Genomic DNA, 27,661 nt, shown 5'->3' with positions numbered 1-27,661 from the left:
CTAACATACAGCTCTATGAATCAATGGTAAAAATTTCCATTGTAGATAAGCAATCTTCCAAGAGAATACAAGCCCACGGCAGCCCTGTCCCACTTGGCACACACACCAAAGTGCTGACTTCTTCCAGCCATGCGGAGATCCCGGCGCAAAGAGGGATGCATCCACAACATCCTCGAATAACTCCACAAGGGCATGTTAATGACCTTAAAGTGCTACATTACAGCAACAATTAAACAGAGGGATCCCAGAGGCATTGGGAGCCGCCGTGTCACTGTCTGTGTACAGGCCAACACATCTCTCCCATCTCCATTTATTTCCCTAAGAAATCAGCGGGGCCACCTGGGCTTGGCATTGAAACTTCATTCATCTCCAGAAATGGATTCCAGTGGAGGGCAAAATCAAATTCTCATTTGCAAGGCAGGGGGAGAAAGAGAGGGAGTGAATGCAGGAGGTACCTGGGAACGCTAACCTCTGGGTGAACCCGCCGCATCTGATAGTTTTGCTATTTGTCTGTGACATTGACAGCTCTGGGGGAGATTAGGAGCCACCCTGCCCCAGCTTCCCACTTTGCATTCTGCCTATGTGCCTCTTTACAGATGGACTGCTGCACATTTACCTTCGCCTGTTTTCCCTGGGTTTCAACGCGGCGCTACACCAGAGGCAACGGAGGGATGTAATTATATGCAACGCAACAATAAAACAAAGCAAATGAGGGGAGAGCTGCATCAGACCGGCGAGGATGCAAAAACTACACGGTGTGGCTGCTTTTGGTGGGGGTGAAGCTGGAGATGAGAGTGATGGATGCCCTTCGGTTAAATACGTCCAAATCCCCCCTTCAAGCCGCTCTCTTCTTGCCAGGCAGTGTGAGTGAGTGTGTGAGAGAGAGTGTACAAGATTAATAGTGTAAACAGCGAGCGAGAGAGGCAGAGAAAGGCAGCCGTGAGAGGAAGAGAGAGGGAGAGAAAGACTATCAGCATCTGCAGCAGCACAGTAGCCCTAGGGGAATAGTGTGAACTTTTGAACCCTGGTGGCAAGCAGTCGCAGCGATGCACAGAGCCTGCTCCTGCCTCGTAATGTGCGTGTGTGTGTGTGTGTGTGTGTGTGTGTGTGTGTGTGTGTGTGTGTCTGTGTATGTGTGTGTGTCTTTCTAGAAAAGCACACAGGCAGCAGCAACTGAGAGAGGAGAGGAGAATGAAGGAGAATGAGGAAGAGTGGAGGTCATTAACATATTCCTCGCTTCCTTGCAAACTAGCAGCCGCTATCGAAATGTCACAAAATCCATACACCGACGAACGCCGTGAAAAATGAATCTCCAGTCAGATATTCTGATGGATAGACAGATACAGTAGATGGCTATCGCAGAGTCCAAAGAAACTCCGTGACCGATAGGGCGTTCCGTGACGGGAAGGACAATCATTCACACAACTCTGGACTGACTGCAGACAGGTCACAGGTTGGCCAAGCAAGAGGCCAGAGGTCAAAAGTTCAGTATGTGGGCAGACAGTCAGCATGACCACAGGCCAACAAACCTGCAAGGATTGGTCATCTATGCAGACCCAAAATACTGTCCAGGTGCTGCAGACAACAGAGACAAGCTGGGATACATGCTACAAAGTGGTTTGCAATGTTTCAACCAGGGATCGATAGATATATATTTTTTTTTCCAGAGTTGATAGTGATCATTTAAGGGTGTCACAATTCTCCTCAAGCTGCAAGGATTAGTCGATTCTCGATTAGTTGTCAACTGAAAATTAAATGTCAACAATTTAAATATTAATTGTTTTGACTCATTTTAAATCAGAAAATTCCAAAAACTCCAACTTATACTTATACTCCAAATTATAAGTAATCAAGGAGCACAAGAACCAATATTTGGAACTGATACACATTTGCAGTAAAAATTGAAATCCTAACGATTTAGAATACTGCATTTATCTGATAACTCTACTTACTTTGAAGATGGAGATCATTAGTACAAAATACAAATTAGGGCAGCAATTTCGTCATCGATTAATCTGTCGATCAATTTTTCGATCAGTCAATTAGTTGTTTGGTCTATAAAATGTCAGAAAATGCTGAAAATTTTCAACCAGTGGTTCTCAAAGTTCAGGATGACGTCCTCAAATATCTTGTTTTGCCAACAAACCCAAAGATATTCAGTTTACTGTCAGAGTCAAAATAACAATTAATTATCAAAATAGTTGGCCATTAATTAAATAATCGTTTAAGTGATTAATAATCAAATAATCACCGCGGCTGCAATGATTACTTTATTAATTGATTAGTCAAAAGAAAATTATTGGCAACTATTTTGATATTAATTCCAGCTTCTTAAATGTAAGGATTTGCTGTTTTTCTTCAACTTCTGTGGTAGTAGATGAAGAGTCTTTGGGTGTTTAGAAATCTGAGAATGTCACTTTAGGCTCTGGGAAATTGCAAAGAGCATTACATAGCATTTTATTTTTTACATTTTATAGACTAAGAAATAGCAGAAATAACGGTTAGTTGCGACCCTAAATCAACAATTAGGATGTATTATTATAGATGAAGGTACCAGCAGTATATAAAGAAGCCCAATTAACTATCAGATTGTGCTGTGGGCGGGACATTGAGTGAGACTGCAGACAGAGAGAGGCGGCTGCATCAGAACAAAAGTAACCTATTTTTCAATTAATTCATTTTATCAGCAATTTGATTTTAAATTATAGCTACTGTGATGACTGTAAAAATGCTGAATATAGTGGCTGAGAATCAGTCTACCCCCAGTTTCAACATTTTTCTCTGGGTCTCTCATTATTTAAATGCAAAGCACCAAGAAACTTGCTCTTTTTCCATGACTTAATTTGACTTCAAACACAGACAAGGGGCCAGTTGGCGCCTTAAACATTGCTGATTAACCCCCTAATGGAGCATCAATCCATCAGCTGGCATCGTTTTTCCAATTTCGCCCGCCAAGAGACCCGGGCATGCACCTTCAAAAGCACTTCATTTTATATAGCTTTTTCAAGCTTCAGCCAAAATGACAAAATTTAGATTTAATATTCTATTTACCAGCAGCGTGTAATAATGTTGTTACTGTGCATTGGCTCCTCATATTCAAATGAGAAATAGGCAACAGTGAGACATAACTTCAAATTGGTTACCCTACTGCATTCTATTGCAAGTAATTGGTTCAGGAAATTGGACAGGCACAGTAATCACTGACAGGAGTCACATTCCTGCATTTATTAAACAAACCTACACAACAGAATACACCTGCATTTAGAACTAAATGATTGTTTAAGTCTTTTTTTAAAGCTAAAATGCCAAACATTCCCTAGTTCCAGCTTCTCAATTGTGAGGATATGAAGCTTTTCTTTTGTCTAATGTGACAGGAAACTGGTAATGATAATCAATTATTCGTTTCAGTCTAAAAATGTCAAACTTTACTGGTTCCAGCTTCTAAATTGTGAGGACTTGCTGCTTTTCTTTGTCATTTAGGATTCAAGGATTCAACGCCTTTATTTTCATGTGCAGACATAAACAAGTTATCAATGCAATGAAATTCTTAGTTCACATTTATGACAGTAAATGAAGAGTCTATGGACTGTTGGTTGGACAAAAGAAGCAAGTTGCAGTCGTCACTTTTGCCTCTGGAAAAAAGTGATGAGCATTTTTCACAACTTTGACATTTTATAGACTAAATGATTAATTGTGAAAATGATCGGCAGAGAACTGATGATAAAAATAAAATCTTTGGATGCAAAACAAGGAATTTAAAGAAATGATGTTAGGTATTAGGGAACTGTTTTATTTTTCACTGTTCCTAGACATTTTACTGACCAAATGATTAGTTGATTAATCAATAAAATTATCAGGAGAATAATCAAAATAATAATTAGTTGCAGCCCTACTCGATTGCGTATGACAAATTAAATGATCTTCGAGACATTTCATTGAAATCTAAAGAAGTTAGGATTGCAACTAATTATTATTTACAGTATTGTTTATTTTCTTGATGTATTAATCAGTTGTTTGGTCTATAAAATGTCATAAAATGAAAATGAGAATGCTGATCAATGTTTCCCAAAGCCACAAAAACGTCTTTTTTGGGTACATAACTCAAAGACATTCAGTTTACTGTCATAAAGGAAAAAAGAAAGTAGAAAATATTTGCTGGAATCAGAGAATTTTGAATTTTTTTCTCAAAAATTAACTCAGACAATTCATTGATTATCAAAATAGCTGGTGATCAGTTTAATAGTTGACAACTAATCAATTGCTGCTCTAAAATGATTAGATAACATATGCCAGATTATATACAGTAAATCATCATACTGTATGGATTATATGATTCAAAAGGCTCAATAAACAAACACAAATCACAAACAGATGAAGTGAGCTGATATGAGTACGCCAGAAAACAACATGCATGGAATCGAATTTTTGTGAATAAATTCTGTAGGGCCAACATCCACACTTGAGCATATACAGGCAATATGGTACATCATAATAGGATCATTATGATCACAAAGAAGAAGAGGGAGACGTATCGAAGGCGTCATCTCTTCTGCACGCCTCCTGAAACAAAGCTCTTCCTGCAGTGCTCTGTCATCGCCGCAGCTTCCCAGCAAACATCCCCGAGCGCCCAGCGGTGCTCGGCCAATCAAAGAAAAACAAACAGGCCATTTCAACTTCGTAAACTTGACCCGCAAACAGCATGACAGGGCTAAAAGCCCTACATCTCCGGCTGTCTCCTGGGGTCCATTTATTTGTGTGTGTGTGTGTGTGTGTGTGTGTGTGTGTGTGTGTGTGTGTGTGTGTGTGTGAGAGGAGATTCTGTACGCCAGAGGGAGAAATTTGGTGCATATATTTGTTAATATATGCAAAATGCAGTGGAATGGCAAGTGGAGAGTGTGTGACGGAGGGAGTGAACCAAATATCTTGAAAATGTGTGTGAGCCCCAAATAGCACACAGAGAAATAGTGGGTCGGAGGGGGCTAAAGGGGGCAGACGAGGCTGGGGTGAGGCTGCAGGCGCGGTCAGGTCACCGGTGCGGTCGGCGGGTGAAACTCAGTTCACATTACCATGCAGACACCCAGGCTAACAATGGAGGCTCCATCTGTTCCTGTCAGCCATTACAAATCTGGTGTCACCCAGTCCGCTGAAGACAACAGGCCACCGCATCTAATCAAACGGCACAGGCTCCTCCTGCGTGTAAAAGCAGCCATCGACTTCACACTCACTCACTCTCTGGTTAGGGAACAGAGAGCAGCGAAGGCAGGCAGTCGATTACCACGGATAATACATTCTCCGAGTCACAAAGTCTCTATTGTGTACAGTAGGCTCAAATAAAATGATACAATTAAACTCAAGAGAAAAAAACAAAACACAATTTTCTACCATATACCCAAACACTATTCACTAAATCACAAAATTATCATTCATTTTTGCAACAAAGGTTAGGGTTAGGAGAAAGAAAATTTTTAAATCATCACCATGGATGATTGTTCCTCCAAAAAATGTCACTGATTTCATTAAGTGGTCATGCCATTATTTCCCACAAACACTCCCTCTTCCATTGAAGCAGACCGCCCAGCAGAAACGTGTGAGCCATTTCTTTCAACTAGCAGTGAACAGAGAATGAACTATGAACTCCACATGCCCTTTCAGTGAGGACACAGGCCATTCACTACGCTAACATGGTCGCCGTCTCCCGGCAATAAAAGCGGACAGATTTTTCTTACAGAATCAAATGTTATGATTATTGATCCAACAATAAAATGTGTGTTTTTTTTAAGCGTAGTCGTTATACGTTGAGGGACATTAGTTGTCGATATTCAGAGCAAAAAATGCAAATGAAAGAGGGAAAAATAAAGATTCTGGTAGTGCTGCATAATTGGCTATTTCTCACATTTAACACCAACAATGGCGTGACACAATGTTCGAGCTTTAACAACTATCGCTTCCACAGTAACAGACGGCGTAGTTTGTAGTTGGGCGTGTTACCATTATAGCCGTAAGGGAAATTTTTAAAGCATTTTATAGTTTGATTTTGTTTGTTTCCCCAAGGAAATCTCGCCTTGTTTATTCTGAAATGAACAATTCCAAAAAATGAATTATCATTGTCTTGTGGTCTATCTTCCCACCATCTGCCGTGATTTGTTTACTCGATTTTTCCAAAGTTGTGGAGAAAGGCGGCAGTTACTCTTCTGTGGGCAGAGGACAGAAGAGTTCATTAAGCCGTTTCCAAATAAGGGGATCATTTTTGACTGCATCCAGCTGGCATTAAAATGGTGACAACATATTCTTTTTTTCTTATTGGGAAATTCCACAAGATTCCAGCCTCACTACCAGGCGCCACGTAGAGATGGGCACCTGAGGCAGCCGAGTCAATAATGCCCACCTGCGGCATGTCACGTCAAGGGCTATTAGCTGGCGCATGAAGTCAGAAATACAAAAAGTCTGAACGGGAGGGAGGGCAAGTCCGAGAAAGGAAGATAGAGAGAAAGATTGATAAAGGGAGAGAGGGATGGAACACACATGGCCCCTCAGGTACAGTGTTGTATTTCAAACCCGGTTGTGAAAGAATAGAGGGGCTCGGGGTCAATCAATCACTGCATTAGCCTGCAGCTACAAAGCCTTCCTCTCTGTGTGGGCCGCCTCCATGCCTCCCACAGTCCACACATACAGCTCAAGGGGACAGATCAGGAGAAGAGAATCTGCCACTGGAGGGAGCTCTAGGTCCCCAATCGGGCCTTTTTGAACCACCAGCATCAGGACAGCCTACCTGCACACTGGCCAGGAGGGAGAGGAGGAGTCACTGATGTCACCGGAGCCAGGCGGCGAGGTAGGAGGCCAGCGAAGGGGGGAATTTTCACAGATGCTGACTTCTTTTTCAAATTAAGAGAGCGAGCAACGATATAAAGCAAAAGGTTCCGACTGCGCTGCCTGTGGTGAGGTGTAGGTGTGCCAGAGAGGCTGAGGAGGGTAGTGTGTCAAAACTGCATTTGTTTAGTTCTCTCAGAGGAATACCGCATTGTCTCCTGTGACACTGACTCCTCCTTTTTACCTTTTCCTTTGTCAGTGCAGAATTCCTCGCACACTGTAGCTTTTCAGTCGAAACACATGTTCACACAGATAATATAGACGTGTATGTTTCATTATTAGGGTTAAAATTTCACTCCATTGTCCTAGTTTGAACTAGATGGTATGAGCTTAAAGCTAGATACAATCTGGGCTATATGTCTGCTGCTCAGTTTCAAAATTCTCTATTGTGAAGGCCTTTTTGAGCTCAGATCTCTGCAGTGCGCAAAAAAGCCTAAACATACACACACATACACACAGAGGGAATCAGAATCAGGACTATTGTTAACTTACACTCGGGGGCTCCATCATCCTGGTTGTCAGAGGCTAATGAGGCTTCATCTGATTGGGCAGAGCGACCCAGGCTGGAACTGCGGTTGTCATCAGAACCTTCATCTTCCCTATAGTCCGCTGAGTGTGTGCATGTGATCGTGAAAATGTGTATGTGTGATACAGAGAGACATAAAGAAAACGTGAGCAGGTGAGTCGTGCAAGGAAAGACTGTAAGGACTAAACTTTAAGTAGTGCATGATAAACCTGTCACTAACACCTCATTTACACCATTAAAATGGGATCTGACAGTTATCCACATAAGGAAAAAACGCAGCGAGGAAATGTGTCGTGATTGGATCTGCCTGACTACATCTGGAGGTAGTCTGGCTCGCACTGTGTTGAAATCGAAAGTAGATGATTTTTTGCCATGGTACTGAAAGAGGTATGGAGTATTGTTTTTTTATATACTAGTATGGTATCAAAGCTTAAAATTGCAGTATTGCGACAACTCTAGTCACAGTGTTCTACATGCCAGTACTGCAACACACCAGGACAAACTGACATAATATTTTTTATACAAGGAAAGGAATAACTACATTTGCAGAATTCACAACAGGAGGCAAATAATTAAGAATTTGTCTTGGATAGCATTTCACAAAATCTATAAAGTTTCCCTGAACTCACAAAACTTTAGGGCTGATTTGCTGCTACCTCAAATTAGGAAAAAAAAAGTTTCCGCACACTCAGTAACACTCCCATGAACAGTTTTATTAACATTCATGTAGCATTTTCAGGTGCAAACCCTTCTTCAGCGCCTGACCAGTCACATGGTGGCATATTAATAAATGTTCATGGGAGTGTTATCCAGTTTGTAAACTGTTTTTTTTCCTTTTTTGACATGAATGTTGATGCAGCACCTGGCATTTATCAGGTTTGGATTTGCAGGTAAACTTTCTGCCACCTAAAGTAACTAAGATACGATCTCAATGAGGATAAAGAGAGCACATTAACATACCAAATGTAAACGCAAAGGCAAAAATCAGTATCAGATTCCATATTAATACCAGGACTAAATGGGGTTTAATAGACACACACAGCTGAAACAACATTGAAATCAGCGTAGATACAGTGGTATGTGATACTTTGATGATAAAGATTGTTCAGGGTAATTTTACTCACCCGGAAAGGGGAATTCTTGAGGGTTTCTGTAAAATCAAAATAAGCATACATCAAAATCATTTGCACTGAATTGCAAAGTTTTCTTCAGCTGCCTTCATTTTTAACACAGTATTGCTTCAAAAATTCTGTAATTGTCTTCTGTGCAGGAGACCACAAAACCACAAGTTATCTGTACTAGAGCATTCGTCTCTTACACTGCAGTGCAGGCAACACCAGTGGAGTTGTTTCCTGTGCAAGTTCTCTCACTTCATACACAAGAGTTTCAGTTTTTGGTTTCATGGACTGTTCATCATGCTTGGAAATTATATCACATTAAGATGAAATTATCTTAAATGAATCATCTTGATCAAAACAGATGATTCTATAAGATCTTTAAAATCATTTAATAACAATAAATAAGAGTAAGAATGAAGTCCTGAAGGTGACACCATTAGACTAAATGAGCTCCTTCAAATGTAATTTTGCAAACTGTGTTTAAAGCAATTACAGCAACAATTAAGGTTTTTCTGTGGTATTATCAGCAAAAGTCAGATAATGGTGTCATGAAATTACATTGTGACACTTGGCTGGTAAAGCAGCTTTCTGTGTCTCTCGCTAAACACAGACTTAATGCTGCTTCTAGAGGTAAAATCCTACCTTATATGGACGACCCTGAAGTTATTCAGTAAGACTTTCCGTGTCTCCTGGGCACTTTCACTGAGGTCCTCGTCTTGAAGGATCTCTGCCACAAACAGCTCACAGTCTGAAGGGAACAGAAAACACTGTAAGCGTGGCGTTCAAGGCATGTTTATGAAAGGACGCAAATTGAAGGACCCAAACTGAACGAGTCAAACACTGAATTATACCATTCCTGGCATACAAATACTTTACGAGTCTGTTTACACCCAGCATTAACACGTGTCTTGGGTGATCTGATCATAAGTGGACACCTCTATGTACTGCAGTTCATACGTGGCATTAGAATACATGATCTGCTCTTACTTCCCAAATAAACAAACATGTAGTTGCATCATTTCCACTTGGAAAGACTAAATGCACTGTTGTTTCTAACTGTGAGTCCAACACTAGGAGCCAACAGCCTGGGATAAACAGACACAAGATTTTTTACATATAGAGAAGAAATAACTTTACTGAATTTTCAAGAAAGCCCCAAATCATTAAGAATATGTTGTTTACAGCATTTAACAAAGCCTATAAAGTTTCCCCTAACTCAACAACTCACAAAATGTGGAGATTCTTTTACAGGAGTCTGGGGACTTTCTCTACAGGTGATACAGAAATAGCCTATATCAGTTACGGTTTACTGTATATGGAAAATTTGACGTTTTCTGTCAATCAAATTTTAGTGTAAATGGTGAAATCACTTGAAACAATGTGTCCAAACAGCTGCTAGACTTTGGCAGACAGGCAAGGCCACAACAAACAAAGGAAAGAAAAAAAAATGTAATATTTTGCATTTAATGCCGAATTTACCACAAAAGCACAAATAATTAAGAAGTTGCTGTAGGCGTTTAAGTTTTCGCTAGTGTGTTCACAAACATTTGCTGCTTCTCCTGGCAGGTAAGAGAGCCCAAGCACGTCATTTGCAATACAGTGAACCAAATGGAAATCAGACAGCTGTTTTGTGTGGTCTCACAGGGTGTCAGTTGATCAGGCGGTCATTCACTGCGGCCCAGGACAGACTGCGTACACACTGCTGAAAGAATATGGTCACATGCAGCCCAGACCACCTCTGAATGTGGTCTGAGAGATCAGATTTCAGTGCATCCTCAATGTGTCTTGGGTACATTCACACCTGCACTCGAGCTGTCCAATTGTGATCAGATCACCCACGACACATGCCAATACCAGGTGTGAAAAGGGCCTCAATGATCAGATTTACAATGTTTGTGAGAGACAGAACTCTCACCATTTCCTCAAATTATGCACTATAGTAAAATCCCATAATTAGGTGTTGCAGATCACAGTTCCACCTAAATATCATGACTTTTATTTTGAGTATAAAATTCAAATTAAAAGTCTGAAAAGTTTGTGAGCTGCTGTGCGCTGTTTTACCTGAGATACAAAGCTACGTCGTCACTTTTGTGCTCATACGGAAGATAGAGACAACAACCTGAACACATGCACACTATAATTCATCTCAACAACAACACAGCAGTTTAAATCACAACTTGTTTCTATGTACAGATATTTGCTCATTTAATCCACACATCTTTGAATTTGATCCTGGTTTCCTGATGCTAATCAATGAAATAAAGTCCTTAAAATATTAAAGCCATGCTTCTATAATGATAACTGACAAGTGAAATATTTATGCTGCTTATAGTTTCACCACTACAGGGCCTAAAAGTGCAAAACTACTCTTTGTCTGACTTGAAACCCAAAGACGTAGATGTAAGACGTTACATTTTCAAATGTCTGTAGAACGGAAGTTGTAATGATTAGTATTTCTTTCATTTCTATGTTACTGAACTGATCTGCAAACTTGATTTTTTAAGTCATAGTAATATTACCAAGTAAAGAGAGACAGATGCTTGTAAAACAAGTTGGCCTACATCACTTATCTGATTCAATTTCTTTATGTCCTTGCTCACACACTAAACAAACTGACATATGCAAATGATCTTCCACAGGCACGGTTTGATGGCCGGGCAGAGCATGCAAATGCAGTAAATGCCATGGTGCCACTGTGTTGGGAACAGTTTAAAGTATATTTCAAATGAGAGAAATATGAAGTTTTCTGTGCTCAGGTTGTTGCTTTTCCTTATACAACTAAAAGTAACAGCAGATTCAAGAATTTTCTGAGCAATAAAATAAAGAAAAAGAAGACAGATGTGACTCGTAAGTTTTTAGGTTGCACGTAAAAACCTAGGTTCTACCTCGTAATGGCAGAATCATTGGGATTTGTCCAAGCTGATAGTAAACATAAAGATAGATGATTGTTCAGTCTCATTCCCAGAACAATGAATACCAATGTTTTGATTTGTGGTTTTTTTTTTAGGAAAATGTTGCATGTTATGCCCTTAAAGATAACGTTCTATGTGTTCACAATTAGCACGTTGTGAGCACATGCCTACTTTAAGTTACTTTAATTAACAGAATTTTAAGACAAAACTGTACTGTTTAAAAACAAGCATTAATAATAGCAAAAAAATAAAGGCATTACCATCCAAAAGCCTCCTAATGTCGGTCGGGATCGTCCCCATCCCTGGCTTTCACCTGTCCAACTCGAGACACTTTGATTCGCTGACTTTTCAGACTTTTTCTGACCCTTCACAGTGAAGCCTTCATAATACTGTCACAGCTCCATGACAGAAACAAGAGCCTGGCACATGCACAGCAACAACACACACACTCACAGACTAACTGGCAAAGCATCTAACCACCTGTGTCCTCTTGTTCTGAAACCTGACTTCCGTGCATGCATCTAGATTTGCACAAAATGGGGTGGAGCAGGTGCACAGATGACAACTTCCTCTGCACTCTGGTTTCTCAGCCGAGGCTGATGACACAGTTTGACACCGAGAAAACCCCTCTATCTGACCGACTATAACACTGCTGCAAATCAAGACTGAATAGGGGTCATTATTGTGTTCATATAGGCCTCCTTTAACCGCATTGGGGCCAAGCAAAGGTGGCTGTGATAAAGGTGTGAACATAAGAAAAAACGCAAATCGTGGGTGTTTGTTGGCAAAATGAAACACTTGAAATACAAGCAAATCGAAACTTCGAATATGACTAACGTCTACTGCCAAAACAACATCTATCTCTGTCTATCTTTTTATACTTTTTCTTGTGCATATGTCTATGTTCATCTGTCCCATAATCACAAAAATAAAAAAAAATAAAATAGTTTGAATGTTTTTTGTTTGTAAAACTTGCCAACCAGCCAACCAATGTCAACATTTTTCCATGTCCAGTTAGACTAATAAATGCTGTAAATAATGCTCACGTCCCCATGATTGTACCTTCAACCAGATAAACTGGGCTCACGTGTGCAGGTTGGCAAGCATCTTAACAGTTTAAGAATCCTTGAGCAAATCTGTTGCTGATCTTTTGCAGCTTGACGTCCCTGTAAAGTGGGAAGAGCAAACAGACAACAGACTGTCACCACGGGCGTATAACAAGTGGTTTAACTTCAGCTTCTTGTCAGGAAAGGCTGTCTTGGGTCTTTTTTTTTTAGGTGGCTTAAATACATTTTGTTGCTAACCCTGCCCTAACAGTACATTGTTTAACTTCCCAGCTGGTTCTCACTACTGCTTCCCCAAACTGGTGGTTTGTCAACCACCATCTACTGTAGGTAACACACTGACTATTGATAAGAAATACTTACAAGCCCGCTTCAAAGGATCCGAACTACCCCCTTAAGGTCAGGCCTGTATATGTGGGCGCCTGATGTGCAAATGGGGTCCCATCAAAACCTTTACCAAACGTAAATCAGATGAAATAATATTCAAATACCTAAGTGAAACACAATACTTCACCCAGCAACTCAGAAACTACTGAGAGAGGCAAGCAGCAGGCCAGCATACTGCACACTGGTGTACCGGAAAAAATTATTCAGCATTACAGGAGTCAACTGGCCTTTCTGCCTCCAGTATGGACATCATCCAGGCTCTTATACCCCTGATATAAAGTAATGTTTTGGTCAGGTGCTCTTGTATGTTGTTTAGTCTAAAAGCCTGTGGGCAGTATTGCTTATGTCTGTGCCAATTTAATCCTCCACAATTAGAGTGGAGACAGTGGTTTATACAGTACTGTATGTCCCAGTTTTGTGGTGAGACAAATAACAGCATATTGCTGTTTTGGATAAATTATTCCAAGCATTTCATAATTTATCATATTGCTACAAATATAGCCTGTTTATTCTACGAAAAGTAATCTAAAAAGTGGTCAAAGCAATATTTTAGAGAGCCCTACTTTTTTCACACTGGTTGGCTATTATAAGCAAGACTGATAAGACATAGCTAATAAAGCTAATTCAAGCTATTAGAAAACGCCTAAATGTAGCATTCATTTTTACATTAGGGGATTTCTGTCTGATCACTGGCTATAGTTCATACATTACCCTCCTTTTTGTTTATCTCTGCATCATGGATCTTCACACTAATCTTATGAAACCAACTGCAGTTTTGCCGTAAAAGACACAGCCAGTAGGGAGTGGAGCCAAAGAGGTGTTACAGTGCTGCTAACCTGCTAATTGGCCGTTAGTCCAGATATGGTAAAATTAGCGTTATTCTTTTCTTATTTTTAGTCACTGTAGGTTTCATGAAAGCAAATAATATGCTTACCTGAACTGTCTACCACTCAGACAAAGCGTTGTCGTTAGGTTAACTTTTAGCTAGCTATTGTATTGTTTATCTAGCTAATCCGACGTGGTTTGCAGCTCTTAGTAATTAGACCGTTAAGTGAAGGGAACCCTATATTTGCGAAACTATCGCGAGATTTGTACGCATTGTTTCTTCGTTGTGTACGCTGGACAAATTAATTATGTTTTATAATGTAACAGGCGGTGGGTAAGGTCTGTTCAGATTTAGGAACAAAAAACATTTGGCTACGGTTATGGAAAGATGTGTGAGTAAAAATTATCACTCTCGCGAGATCTTTCGCTGGTGTGACGTTCCCAAAACACACGATCGATAATTGGCTAACGTTAGCTTGTTCAAACTTACCTGGCGTTTGATTAGAGCCGGCGTTCCTCCTCTAACAACATTATTTCCGACTAAGTTCATCTGTTAACCACCTAATGTTACAATAAAGGTGGAAATTAGTTTTAAAAACTAGATGAAATATGGTTTAATTTGAATGTGCATTTGGTAGGCTACGTTTTTCTAAGGCCTTTGTAGGCGTGCGGCATTCAAGTGCTCATAGCCTCCCTCGTGGTTAATAAAGTTGTGACATCGTAAATGAGAGTTGTTGTACATTTAGACGATATTTTTACAACGGCGGTAAGTTATACATTTTTAAGTGTTTATATTTTATTGCATGTTAACGATGTTATTCAACGACGTTGGTAACGAATGTATAAAATAGTATTTAAAAGTGTTTATTTATTTTAACATATACTGGGTACTTGCATTTTTGTGCTGATGCTGCCTTAAGGTACAATCCTCGAAGCGGTTAAATTGCATTTATTCCAACTTAATTGGAAGGATAAACCACCTGAGATGAGTCATTTCGTTTTCAAGGGGGTACTTGACAGAAACATATAGAAAATACAGTATATGAAGCAAAACAGCACAGATATACCCCTAAATTCTCCTAAATATGCCAAATTCAGAAAATGTACACATTGTATACACTAATTTACATTTGCCTAAACAAGAGAAATAAATTATTTCCATAACTTAAAGCAAGTTATTTGAAGGTAAGATCAAATCAAAGTTGTTGTGCATTAACACTGAAGTGATGGAAATGATGACATAATGGAGACCTGTAATGGAAATCTGGTGGCATACAGCTGTCTTGTGCTTAAAAGTAAGAAAATAAATATCCACAGAAATTAAGCTGATGTTTTAGCAAGACCATACAACAGCAAACGATGTAACAGCAAAGGCTTAGTTACTAAATCAAATTTCCAACTGGCTAATTAACATTATCTTCACTCTAAATGGCACATCATGTAAAACGGAGTATCAGAAATTCTCAGTTTCACTGTTTAAATCACAATATTCACCACTTTGATGGGTCTTTCAAGCTTAAAAACTAATTATGATATGTCTGACAACACATGAATGGAGCATCACTAAACTGGTCTCTCACTATATCTGACAGGGCATGGATGAATGGTTTATATTACCAGTGGAGGATGAACAGCAATGGGATGGCCTGAACTGGGCTTTTATATACACAGTTGACATTAGTGTAGAGGAGGTATTGGTAGCGGTACTAATAGAAATAGTGGTGGGCCTGACTATCGCCTTATTGATCCTGTATTACTGAAACACTACAAGGAGAGCCATCAAGAAACCAAAGCTCATTGAGACACTGCTCACATCGACAGAATATACCGGATAGCAATCAAGGCTACAGTGGACTAATGTTATATTTGTACTGCCTTTTAACATATGGAGTGTGTATTCAAGCTCACAAGATAATAATTTCACATCATAGGCAACATCACACAGAAACATAAACAACATTAATTGCTAATTCACAGACTAAGGCCTTATTATTTTAAGTAGAGCTGCACAATATGGTTAAAAAAAAATCAGATTGTATTTTGACAGATATTTTGACAGATATTGCTTTTGCAATCTGATTCACAACTCATGGGAATGATCTTTTTTGCATCACAATTTTCATTTCCACTGAAAAAACTATTAAAATTATGATGATGTGACATTTGTCGGGTCTGTACCAAACAAACCTGTTCTTACATTTGAAGAACAAGATTTCTATGCTCTGCTGTTTTTCCTTTTATCCCTTTATCATAAAATTGCTTGGCCATATTGTGATTTCAATAATAGATTATTCGATAATAATAATATAAATGGTCTTAATGCAACATTTAAAGCTGTGTCCATGGATAATGTGCACATTAGGATTATTTTTTTAAACAAAAACACAGAAAATTAAACTAGTTTCTACATGTGGAAATAATCTCAAATTGTGTGAGTTTTCTCGTCTCTCAAACTAAAGTTAAAAAAAATGACCTTGCCGTTGCATTTTTGCAGGAGCTGCAGTGGTAGTTGATTAAATTAATTGAAAAATATTTTGATAATTGTCAAGTCACTTTGAGTCTTTTCTTAAGAATTGTTTTTAAAACTCCTCCTATGACAATAAACTGAATATTTTTGGTTTGTGGACAGAATAAAATATATGAGGTCGTCATTTTGAGCTTTGGGAAACACTAATCAATATTTCTTACCATTTAATGACAATTTATAGATCAGTGAGAAAACAATCAACAGATTGATCCACAATAACACTAATCATTGGTTGCAGCGTTGGTGCATTCGCTGTTTTATCTTTTAGTGGTTTGATGCTAAAACATCAGTTTCATTCCTGTGAATATATGATATCTTATTTTTAAGTACAACACAGCTGGATTTCAGTTACACGTCCCCATTATGTTATCATTTTCATCACTTGAATGTTAATGCATGACAACTTAGATTTTCAGTTTAACAGCTTCTTTAAAGGCATCATCTGCAGAAAATGTAACCTGAAAAATAACTACAAATAACTAATCGATTAATTGAGAAAATGATCTGCAGCCCTAATTTTTACTGATGAATACAGCTTTATTTTCCCCCATTGCAAAAAGGCAGCATCGGTTTCTTTTCAGTGCATGGTTGTGTTTTAATTATTTCCAGTATTTCATGTTAAATGCTATTCCATGATGGTCTCCTTCCCTGTCACCTCTCTACAGGAAGCCACGGGGTCAGGGCGAGTTGAATCCCATGTCAGAATTGTCCCCATGTTGACCTGCGCCTGACTGGCCTCCCAGCAAAAAGCCCCTGTGAAGGTAAGAGGAACTGGGGGTCCCCTCCCCTGGAAAAGAGGTTCCCTCCCCTTGACAGCTCCACAGAGCCCCAGCCACCTGCCTGCTGGGTCAGCCCCATATGAAAAGGGAAGCCCTTTGTAATCCGACGGGGATTACACCACCCAACAATGCGCCGCTGAAAGAGCGACAAAAGCCCTGTATCAAACGCCGCTGAGGGGGAGCAAGGCTATGATCTCCCGCTACTACCAACACTGACTCCTCCGCCACCTCTCATCTCCCCAAGAGGCTCTCCCCCTTTAGCATTCGCTGCCTCTGTCCTCCATCTGCCCTCTCATCTTTAGGATCTGGCCTTTTATCAGCGCATTCCTTTTCATTTGCATTGCGGTGTGGGGAGGGACAGCGGGTCTCTCTGATCTGATAGAGCCAGGAGAGAGAGTCAGGAGGATCCTCAGGGCATGAAGGCTGTGTGTGTGTGTGTGTGTGTGTGTGTGTGTGTGTGTGTGTGTGTGTGTGTGTGTGTGTGTGTGTGTGTGTGTTTCAGTGTGTGTATCCTGTCCTGCAAACACACACATACACACCACACTGCATTCTCAAGATAGGCAGAAACTCTGCTGCTGTGCAGAGGGACAAATAGTGAAGCACCCATGCCTGTCTTTCAGGCTCTGTTTGTCTTTATCTTTATTTCAGAAAAGGAAGTGCTTTAGTTGAGGGGCGTGTTTACAGCGTCTCTATGCAGTGTGGAAAAGTATAACATTGCATTTTAGTCATTTCCAGGTATGGAAAAAATAAAAAATAAAATATTTGAGTTTCCATACTATTGCAACTATTCTGTTTTCTAAAATATAGAAATCAGAATTTATAGCGGCGTATTTTTCATGGTGTTTTGGAGCAGCCAGTCCAGCCAAAATGTTTACCTCTGTGTGAAAGAGTTTGGGCCAGAGCAAGACTCATTACAAGCAAGGCAAGAAGTATGTTGTGGAAACACACTAGTAGAGCTGCCATCACAGCCTGCAATCCATCTCTGCCTCAAGTGTCTTTTAACTGCACCAAATCCAGATATCCGTCATATAATTACTTTGAAAGAATATGTGGCAAAACTTTTGAATAACATATATACAAAGCATCGTATATAACCAAATATAAGGCTTGTCTGAGCATGTATGAGCTTAGAGCTGCAACGATTAGTCTATTAAAGGGGTCATTTGGATTATTTGAAGTGGGGCTGTATGAGGTTCTTATCCACTGTCACCTGCAGTAGAGGTAGGCAGTTGGCAGGAAGAGTACCGGTGTGCAAAGCTAAGCAATGTACTGCTCTGGACAGGGTCAGCAGAAAGAAAGCAGCAAACTGTATTTAAACCTATAAAAATCGATAACAGTTTAAGTGTACTTTATATTTAGGATATTTTTCCTACTTCCTACCTTGCTGTCAGACAGCCTTTTCAGACAGGAAATCGCTTTAAAATAAGCCAAATACGTTCACAGCAGGACTTTGTTTAGCTTCTGTGCTGCTTCTCTGAACTAGGGGCGACCGCCATCTACTGTAGGTGACACACTGACTTTGGATAAGTACTTCGTACAACCCCACTTCAAATAATCTGAACTATTCCTTTTAAAAACTGCACAAAAAATAGGCAGAGGATTCGGGTTACGGATTATTCTCTCAACATTTGGTTTAAAACCTTGGCATAAATCACTCTGTAAGAATAGGTGTCACCTTTTCCAACAGCAAATATCTCAAGTTGTGCTAATTCAAACATGTCACGGCACATTCAGACCCTTGATTTAAAATAAAAGGTGTTTGGCCTGATTCTTAAGGGTCTGTTGTAAATGTTTGTGTTGCTCGAGGAGATAAAAAGAGGTAGTTTACTTTTCGGATTTCCTCAGAATCATTGTATTCCCAACCCACCCACCCATTGCTCAAACACGTGTCAGTGTAGGGGGGGGGTGGGCTTGAGGTAAAAAGTGATGATAGATTGAGGACACAAAAGACAGAAGAGCAAATGTGTTGCGCTAAATCTACAACCTTCAGTCAGCCACATTGACTGACTCGGGGGGGGTTACTTCAGTCAGCTTGTACTCAAATCAATGTTAGCCCTGTGAGCACTGAATATAAAATCATTCAGATTGTATTATGTTAGGATATATGAGCCATTTCAAAATATTAATTCAGCATTATTTGAGGTGTCTGTTAAGGATAGCAGTTACAGCTCGCTGTGCGTCGACTCGACTGAGTGATTACACACCTCTATTGCGTGTGATGTATGAATGTATGAGAGGGACCTATTTTTCATTACCAAGACATTGTCCCTAGAGGCAGTTGTTAAAGAAGAATGTATGAATTATCCCTCTGGAACAACTGGCCCTTGTCATGAGCCGAGGACGGAGGAAAAGAGGAGGGAAGGGAAGGGAAAAGGGAAGCAGCACTATTGATAGTGGTGGGATTGAGAGACTGGAAGGACGCCAGAAGAATGTGTCTGCCTGCGCTTGTGATCCTGCACGCTGCCGCCTCTCCCTCTGTCCAGTTAATTGGAATACAAAGCAGAGCGGGGTCGATGAGAGAGTGGTGGTGAGGATGAGGATGAGGAGGAGGAAAGGCGGGGTGAGGTGGCAGGGTGGGGGGGGGGGTTGGCTGCTGTCTGTCTCCAGCAACGCTCAACCTTCACTGCTCGCTGGGAATCGACTGGGGAACCAGCAAGCGAGACCGACACACTGTCACCGGTAAAATGAACTGTCACCTTGCATTTCTCAACCTCCTGGCAGCATCGAATTGGCCGCTTTGAACCATGTGACGTGACACTGATTGAGTTCTGGTTTTCCCCTCCTGGGCTCTAAAGGAAGAAGCCGCTTTAATTTCAAGTGTACAAGCTCTCCATGCAAAGTATGCAGCATCCAGAGCAGCGCGCTGGTTTTCCGAGCTGTATCTTTACACCAGAGCTTTCCCGGGCGCTCTATTCTTCCTCACCACCCCTCATTATTTCATTGTGCTGCTTCGTTACTCTGCCTCTCAGCTAGTCTTGTTTTTCTTACGGCATATAGTCATGGCGGTCTGACAGGCACACGCAGGAGGAAAACTATTAGGGGTAGCCATTTGGATCCTGGAGGCAATCCCAGGGAGTATTAAGACGTTAACCCTGGCCAAGTCACTTGTCTCTCTCAGTTACTATGCTGATGGAGTAGGGAAAGGATGCAGTCGCAGGGGGGACCCAGGAGGCTGGGGCTTCAGGTCGGCTGGCGCTTCCAGATCCAATAGAGCCTGACTCTGAGGGGGGGGATGGTTGTCAAGAATCTCCCAGCCTGGGCTAAAAAGAGCCTCAGTGCCATAACAAAGGAAGAGGAGAGTGTGCCATTCATAAGTAGGCAGCATTTAGGCAGCACTTAATACAGATAAAAGCTACAGAATTAAAATCACTTATGGAACTGTTAACAATTTTTTGTTTCGTTTAATCTGGAAATAATCTTGGATCATTGGTTTGACAAAACAAGACATTTGATAATGTCACCTTGGCTTCAGGAAATTGTTCTGGGCATTGTTTTACTCTTTTTTGGTATTTTACGAACCAAAATGATTGAGCGAGAAAATGATCTGTGAATTAGAGCTGCAACGATTAGTCTATTAATTGATTAGACAATCAAAAAAAAAAAAAGAAGCCTCATAAATACAAGGATTTTCTGCTTTTCTTTCTCATTTATGACAGTAAATGAAGAGTCTTTTGGTTTGGACTGTAGGTTATTTGTAATATATAATCATTAATTGCAACCCTACTGTAAGTGAATGGATAATAAATATTAGGGCCACACAGTTAATTAAAATAAAGTAAAAATGTTGGACAGAACAGCATCATGATGAAGCACTGTAGAGCTGCAGAGGAACATCTTATATTAGACATACATGTTTTACATTATAGGAAATTGAATATCTTTTGGTTTTTGGACTGTTGGTTGGACAAAACGAGACATTTATGACATGTCCTTGGGCTCTCAAATTATGATGGGAATTTTTCACTTGTTTCTGGTGCTTCTGCGTTGATCAGTCCCTCCAGGATTTCGCAGGCTTTTTTGGGGGGGGATTGCTGCGGGTTAAAACGCCTGATTTCACAGCAGCTTTTCTACAAAAATGTGATGCATTTGCAATGTTTTTAGGACTTGTTTGCATTTAGATTGGTGAAAAATTGTGGGGGAAAAAGTTTTTTGCATAATTCATCAAAAATCAAAGGCAACTTGTTCCAGAGAATAAAACTACACTCTCCTCTAAATGTTACTAGAAACTTAGGCTAAGGATTACAAAAGTTCTAACAAAATATGTTTTATTTGTAAATGAAGAAATGTACCTGGGAGGGAAAATCTTTTTGGAGCTGAAACTTGGTCAGAACAGCAAGAACTAAAGATACAAAAAAATAAATAATAAAATATGAAGTTCAATGATTGACTCATATGTGTATGATGTTTACATTGTTATTGGTATGACTGATGGAAGTCTGAAGTTTCACTGATTGGTCAGATTTGCAGAAAAGTCGGGTGATTTGCCAAAATTGCAAGATCGTGCAGAATTCATGTAGTTTGGTTGAATCTGTGTTAATTGTTGCGATTCAAACATCATAACCAGCTGTTGCAATGTTTAAAATATCAATTTGACCGACAGCCAATGACAATACCTTTTATCATGGTTGTTAGTTTTGTTTTTATTGTTATTTACTTCCTTTTTTCTTCCAAAGAAAGAAAGAAAGAAATCTTCATTATAAAAACCACAGCAGAATTATCCAAAACAGCAGCTGGTTATGCTAGCTGCTGTTGCCCCGAGTCTGACTGCAAATAACCAACACAACATTTAGTGAGCGCAAAATTGATGGGACACAACCAGCCACTGCTACTGGTGAGTGTCATCTCATTTTCCAGTAGACCAATTACACTCAGCAAAGTGAATTCTGACCACAGATAGATCAGTGCATCCCTACAAAACTATTAACTGAGAAAATAATTGCTAATTAATCGATAATGAAAATAATCATTAGTCCATGTCTTACTTCACGTTTTTTCATCAGTCATTAAATACCTCAAGATGTCACCATCTTGATAAATGTGGACTATAGAGCTGCAACAATTAATTGATTATTAAGTTAATCGCCAACTATTTTGATAATGTATTAATTGGCTTGAGTAATTCTTTAAGAAAAAAGTCAAAATTCTCTGATTCAAGCATCTTAAATTTGAATATTTTCTGATTTCTTTACTTCTTTATGACAATAGACTTAATATATTTTGGTTGTTGGGAAAACAAGACGTCCCCTTGCCACTAATCATTAGTTCTAGCCCTGGTGGACTGTAACACAGTTAAACACCAGAAACAAAGATGGAAATATGACTTTATTGTTCTATCCCTGAAAAGATCTGACATATTTTAATTCATAAATATTGTCAGTATTCCTTTTTTTAGTGGAAATATCAGCAGATGCTCTTTGAGTGCACCATTTATCTCCACGTCTTGTCAGCTTACCAGTGTTTGTACAGTACTGTTTATGTGATAGATAAACCCGAGTTTGATATCTGCCAATAAAAATGACTCCTCTGTGGTGTCTCTTAGATGACCAACCCCCCGTTATCCCATGAATACTGTATCTGGTTTCTCTTTGAAGCCCCGGGACCCTGCAGAGTGACATGCGACAGAGGAACTGGTAGAAAACCAAGGAAGTGAGCCTGGCAATAGACTTGTAAAAGAGCCTGCAACAACTGCAAGCAGCATGGGGTACAAACAGCACTGGGTTGACCTCAAACAAAGTGCAGAGGGGGGCGGGTCGGCTAAAGATGTGTAAGATATCTGAGGAGAAGGAGGTTGGCTGCTGTATCCATCAATAGACCTCATGTTTGTGCAGTCAGGTGTTCGTTTTTGATTGTTTTTGTGACCATACAGGATCTCGGCGTTCATTAACCATTTTCTTCTCCTTGCCCTACATTCTCCGGCAGAAAGGCAGAGAGGGCTACACTGATCCGAAGGTGAAAAACATCCTCCTCCTCCTCCTCCTCCACCTCCACTCCCCCAGCTGAACATCTGTCTCCGTGGTGTTGGCTGCAGCACCGACTCTGACACCTCCAGATGGAGAGCCCGCTGGGATCGCTGAGGTATTACCTACAGAGATGGCAGGGATCACACCTCCGGAATGAAGTCCCACACTTGTTTTCTGCACCGTCTCCCTTTTTTTGTTGTTGAATCTGTCACTATTCACCATAACGGCTATCACCTCCACAGTCCTTGGCCTTGTGACTCATCTGAGGAAGCTTTTGGCTTTATGGAGAAAATGCATGACAACAAACCCCTCAGCCCTTTTCTAATTTACAGTAATGGGCTGTATGGTATTTCAACTGTAACTTCTATTAGTAGAACTGTATTAATTTTTAATATAGTTGTGAGAGAACTGCATACTCATGCGGATATATTTCGAATGATTGCTGATTTCCATTTCCTGGAAACATCTTTTTCAGAGACCCTGAACTTATTAAAACAGTTTGCACAAACCAGAACATTGACTAAAATGGCCTTTAATCTCTTTAGTCTAAATATTAAAAGCTATACCTGCAAAAAATCTTAAGTATGAGAGGCCCGAGAGTTGACTTCTCCAGCCACTCTGGTGTCTTGACAGATTGACTCTTCTCTTCATTTGTGCCTGAACTCTGCGTGAACCTCAGCTTTAGGAAAAAGGGCACCAACAGGCCAGTGCTGCTGGGGCAGAAACTGTGTGCGCAAACCCAACACCCAGTGCAAATATTGAAACTGCTGCCCCCTCGCCATCAGATGAAACTAGGTGGTCAGGTCCGGCAAACGTCAAGCTTGAGGCGAGGCCAGAATGAGCACTGAAAGGTTAAATAATCAACTTAATTCTGCTGCTTTTAGAAGGAACGTGTGGTTGTTTAATTAAAAAAAAGTTTATGTAAAATACAAGTGCATGTCATTGCGACCTGTGTCAGCCGTATCCGAGCAGAATTTGGGTAACAAATCAAGGGTGAGACCTGGTTCCCTGGAGTTTGTTGTCATGTTTAGAGCCCCTGGAGGTATTTCGAGGTGAAAAGGTCACTGGGAACCACCCCATGTGTTGTGAAAGATTCCTCTTGTCACATTATGCAAGGGCACTTTGGTGAGACTATTAATGGAAGTAAATATAGAATGTGATTCAGAAACATTCATATTTATTAGAACAATTTATTATATAGATATATATTTGAAGAAATGGAAGGAAAAGACTTTAAAATCTGTAACAAAAGTAAAAGTTTGATTGGGTTTAATAGGGATTGTTCTAGCCTAACCTTTGTCTTTTTATCTTAACAGCAAAAACAACACTTTTTTTCATTTGATAAACTTTATTAAGCTAAATCATCTCAACAGTTGCTGAAAAATACCCTGTAAATAAATAGTGCAAACAATGACACTGAGTTCTTCAGTGCTTCAACACAAAACGTAGCATGAGCTCATGATAGAAGTAGAGGTGCAATGATTATTCCATTAATCATCATCAATTAGTTGTCAACTGTTAAAATAATCAACAGCTTCTTTGATAATGGACTGATAGTTTTGGGTCATTTTTTAAAAGAAAAAAGTCCAAATTCCCTGATTTCAGCTTCTCAAATGTGAATATTTTGTGGTTTCTTTACTACTCTATGACAGTAAACTGAATGTCTTGAGGATATGGACAAAATTAGACATTTGAGGAAGTTTTTCACCGTTTTCTGACATTTTATGGGCTGATCAACTAATCGATTAATCAAGAAAAAGATCAACAGATTAATCATTTATGAAAATAATTGATAGTTGCAGCCCTAATAGGAAAGTTTTCAAAGTTTCTCAGCATCCACATCAGTGCTGAGACACAGACATACCCTGTATAAACTTCACAAGTCCACATGCATTTTTCACAGTTTTTCTGGAATGGTGCGACTGAGGCAAAGAAGTGGACAACTTCGCAGGCCTTCACAGTCATAAATGTTTCTTTTTTTAAAAAAAAAAGTCATATCATGCTTCACAGTCTTTCCCCTTCGCCTTTGGAGGGGTGTCGGGCCCGGAGAGTTTCTCCACAGGTGTCGGAGGAGTGTTGACCAGAACGCAGCCCAGTTTCTCGCGCTTCTTCTGCTTCATCCTGCGGTTCTGAAACCAGATCTTAACCTGCGTCTCGTTGAGCTCCAGGCTGGCGGCGACCTCCACCCTGCGCGCCCGCGTCAGGTATTTGTTGAAGTGGAACTCCTTCTCCAGCTCGGTCAGCTGCTTGGTGGTGAAGTTGGTGCGGATCACGTTTTGCTGGCCGGGAACCCCGAACTCCGACAGGACAGCTGTGGAGAGAGATGGATGAATGAATGAATGGGTGATGGAGAAAAAACATGAATGTCATGGAGCTGAAGCATGTGAATGTAAAGAGAATGAATTTAAAAAATACAAAACATTAGTCGCCAAATACAATTTTTCAGAACAATTTAAAACACTTATGCTACATTATAGCAACTGATTTGTGTTTTACGCACGGTTTACGCACAAAATTACTTCCTAAATTACACCTTCTAGCTCTAATTCTTAATGAACGAACCTGTTTTAGGGGGATTCCTTTTCACTTTCATCCAGTCGAATGTTTTAGAAGTCTCTTCCACAAGCTCCAAATCCTTCTCCTTATTGATTTGGGGAGGTAACCTTGTGTAAACACCCTCTGGATACTCTTGAAGCCTCTGATCCCCGTTGCCAAAATGAAGATACTGGCTACCGGTTGCAACTCCAGGCCCGCAGCTGTCCCCGGTGTAAGGAGCCATGTTTGTTCCAAGTGGTGAAACTTGCGCGTGGATGTAGCTGCGGTCCTGCTCGGGTGCGAGGCCGTACTGGTGGTGTCCGTACTCCAGAGGCGAGCCATACATGGAGTTCCCCGGCGGTGCAAACTGCAGATCCAAGTTGACGTGTGGCTGGTGGTGCAGAGGGAGGCTCGGGGTCTGGTGAGGCGCAGAAGTTGGAGCAACTAAGCGTCCGTCTGGTGCGTAACTATCACTTGTTGCGCAGGAGCTGGACGACATGTATCCATGGTTCAGATTGTGGTATCCAGGCTTGGCACTGAAGATATTTGCTCCCCGGTTGCACACGTTGTAGTCTAAGTATGAGTTCATCCTGGAGCCCGGGCCTATTGTTTGTTCAGAAGTGATCAAGACTGAGCAGTCATTAATCGGTGCTCCCTGTGCCCTAACCTTCTAGGTAGTATGTCAAAGCTGTAAAACTGCCTTCCACCCTCATATCACCTTCCTGACACACCATGTGACCCACCAAACGCCAATGGCAAAGGACCTACAGCACTCTGTCAAGTCTGAGGGCTCGTCCATCAAACGACTCGCATTTACATGACAAATGCTTCAATCAAACGCGCTCATCCATCTGATAAGAACACAAACATCAGGACACATTTTCAGGCCGCAGTTCTAGAGAGCTCCAAATGACAATTTTTTAGAAATAATGACATTTATGTGTACAATAATAATGATAATATGGATTTAATCTTATAAATGTTATGATAATGACTTCCAAAGAATATAATCAATGATGGAAGAAGTGCTCAGATGTAGTACTCAAGTAAAAATAGCAACACCACAGTGTGAACATACTGTAAAAGTCCTGCAGTCAAAATTTTACTCAATTAAAAGAACAAAAACAGTAGCATTAAAATATTAACATTAATGCATCAGTAATTATAATCCACTAAAATAATATACATTATTATGAAATGATCCATTCTACAAGATGAGTACTTTGATCATTTTGCAGGTGGTGGAGCTCATTTAATTACTTTTACTGTTGAGTAGCTTGAGAATTTCCCCCCACAGGGATCGATATATATATATGTATAATTTATTTGCTGATTATATTTTGTATAATATATATTCATTTATCTTTTTTTATTATTGATTAACCTGCTAATTATTTTCGCGAAAAGTCGTTTAGTGTATAAAAGTAAAAACAAAAGTGGAAAATGCTCACCATAGTTTTCTAGAGCCCAAACTGGCGTCTTCAGATTTCTTCTTCTGTCCAACCAGCGGTCCAAAACTCTCAAAACGACTCCTCATTTACCATCATAAGTGACAGAATAAAGAAAAACGACAAATCCTCACATTTAAGAAGTTGGGACCAGAAAATATTGGCCTTTTTTGCTCGAAAAATGACCGAAACAATTAATGGATCATCAAAATAGCACCAATTTTTCTTTCTATGGACTAATCAAATCGTTGCAGCTCTATTATTAATATGAATCATCAAAGTAACTATAGCAACTAAAGTTATCAGATAAATGTAGAGTACAAGTAGAATATTTGCCTCTGAAATGTGGAACTGTAGTAAGAAGTAACAAAATCACACAATTTTATACTTAAGTACAGTAATTGTACTGCATTCTGCATTATTGTTTTGGAGGTGTCAAAAGTTACTACAGATAAATTATTCTGGACCCTCGACGCAACAACAAGTAATAAATAAAGTCTGTGTAGTATTTTACCTGCGTGGACCTCTTTTAAATGTATGGCCTGTATGCAGTTTTAGCGGTGATATTGTTTCTCTGTTGTGCACCATTTTAGCTCAGCGTAGAAAAAAACATCACGTCATCACGTCTGAAGGAAACGAAGCATTGAAACTTCGCCATAAGTGTTTCTAAATATAGCCGAAGTTTGGTCAGAGGGTGTTTGTGCTTATTACCA

General features: G+C 40.0%; 2 protein-coding genes and 1 long non-coding RNA gene across 4 annotated transcripts in view; 1 reads left to right on the top strand and 2 right to left on the bottom strand.

Moving 5' to 3' along the window:
- skap1 (src kinase associated phosphoprotein 1) overlaps positions 1 to 12,059 on the bottom strand; it is a 48,585-nt gene extending 36,526 nt beyond the window's left edge. Inside the window, exons 1-4 of the mRNA XM_084741320.1 lie at positions 11,684 to 12,059; positions 9,154 to 9,259; positions 8,518 to 8,543; positions 7,360 to 7,476 (exon numbers count right to left, since the gene is read on the bottom strand). Of these exons, the coding sequence (XP_084597446.1) occupies positions 7,360 to 7,476; positions 8,518 to 8,543; positions 9,154 to 9,259; positions 11,684 to 11,723 (289 nt within the window). The 5' untranslated portion in view covers positions 11,724 to 12,059. The remainder of the gene's footprint in view (positions 1 to 7,359; positions 7,477 to 8,517; positions 8,544 to 9,153; positions 9,260 to 11,683) is intronic.
- On the top strand, positions 6,430 to 24,299 carry LOC146312343 (uncharacterized). 2 transcript variants are annotated; one of them, XR_014772198.1, is made up of 3 exons: positions 6,430 to 6,829; positions 16,892 to 16,987; positions 22,925 to 24,299. It is a non-coding gene; the product is annotated as an uncharacterized LOC146312343 (long non-coding RNA). The 2 variants fall into 2 exon arrangements; XR_014772197.1 differs by lacking the exon at positions 6,430 to 6,829 and adding an exon at positions 14,024 to 14,091.
- Positions 24,300 to 24,950: 651 nt separating this feature from the next.
- hoxb1b (homeobox B1b) lies at positions 24,951 to 26,757 on the bottom strand. Its single transcript, XM_084741323.1, has 2 exons — positions 25,528 to 26,757; positions 24,951 to 25,276 (listed from the first exon to the last, which is right to left on the bottom strand). Exons 1-2 carry the CDS (start codon positions 26,087 to 26,089, stop codon positions 24,963 to 24,965), a joined length of 876 nt encoding a protein of 291 aa, XP_084597449.1. The 5' UTR covers positions 26,090 to 26,757; the 3' UTR covers positions 24,951 to 24,962.
- Positions 26,758 to 27,661: the final 904 nt, after the last annotated feature.

This window comes from Lutjanus erythropterus, chromosome 17 (genome assembly GCF_056507025.1).
Source record: "Lutjanus erythropterus isolate fLutEry1 chromosome 17, fLutEry1.hap2, whole genome shotgun sequence".
In the NCBI taxonomy this organism is placed as follows: Eukaryota; Metazoa; Chordata; class Actinopteri; order Lutjaniformes; family Lutjanidae; genus Lutjanus; species Lutjanus erythropterus.
Note: the sequence above shows the minus strand (reverse complement) of the source record. Positions and strands in the feature narration are given on the sequence as shown.